A 412-nucleotide genomic window follows, 5' to 3' on the forward strand; every position below is an offset into this window, starting at 1 on the left:
GTCCCCCCCCCCGGGGCCCCCCCGCCGCTGGCCACCCAGAGGAGAGGGTAAGGAAGCAGCACCCACGGCGGGCTGGAGGGGGGCGGTTTGACCCACAGTTACATCTCACCCCAGAAACCTGCAGCTCCCTGCCCTGCTGTGGGGTGAGGAACCTGCCAGAGTTCAGGACTGGGATGTTTTGGGACAGCGGGGCAAGGGGACAGAGATAACTCTGCTTGCAGCTTCCCCGTGCTCTGCTCTCCATGCCAGTAACTAAAAACCCTCACTGCACGTGTTTGTGCTTGCCACAGGCCCCAGCACCGGCTCCTCGGGGTCTTTCCCCTTCTCACGGGGGTTTGTGCTGCCTCTGGCAGGCACAGATGTGGGTGGAAGTGGGGGACAGTGGCAGATTGCAGAGGTGCTTTCCCGCGCT

The 412-nt window shown here is 63.6% G+C and overlaps 1 protein-coding gene across 1 annotated transcript in view; it reads left to right on the plus strand.

Moving 5' to 3' along the window:
• Positions 1–9: 9 nt before the first annotated feature.
• The window catches only part of SMARCD2 (SWI/SNF related, matrix associated, actin dependent regulator of chromatin, subfamily d, member 2), a gene marked incomplete at its 5' end in the record, with an annotated part of 6,229 nt that continues 5,826 nt past the window's right edge, over positions 10–412 (plus strand). Inside the window, one exon of the mRNA XM_010184301.1 lies at positions 10–47. Coding sequence (XP_010182603.1) covers positions 10–47 — 38 coding nt within the window. The remainder of the gene's footprint in view (positions 48–412) is intronic.

Source organism: Mesitornis unicolor, unplaced genomic scaffold, assembly GCF_000695765.1.
Source record: "Mesitornis unicolor isolate BGI_N332 unplaced genomic scaffold, ASM69576v1 scaffold26695, whole genome shotgun sequence".
Classification (NCBI taxonomy): Eukaryota; Metazoa; Chordata; class Aves; order Mesitornithiformes; family Mesitornithidae; genus Mesitornis; species Mesitornis unicolor.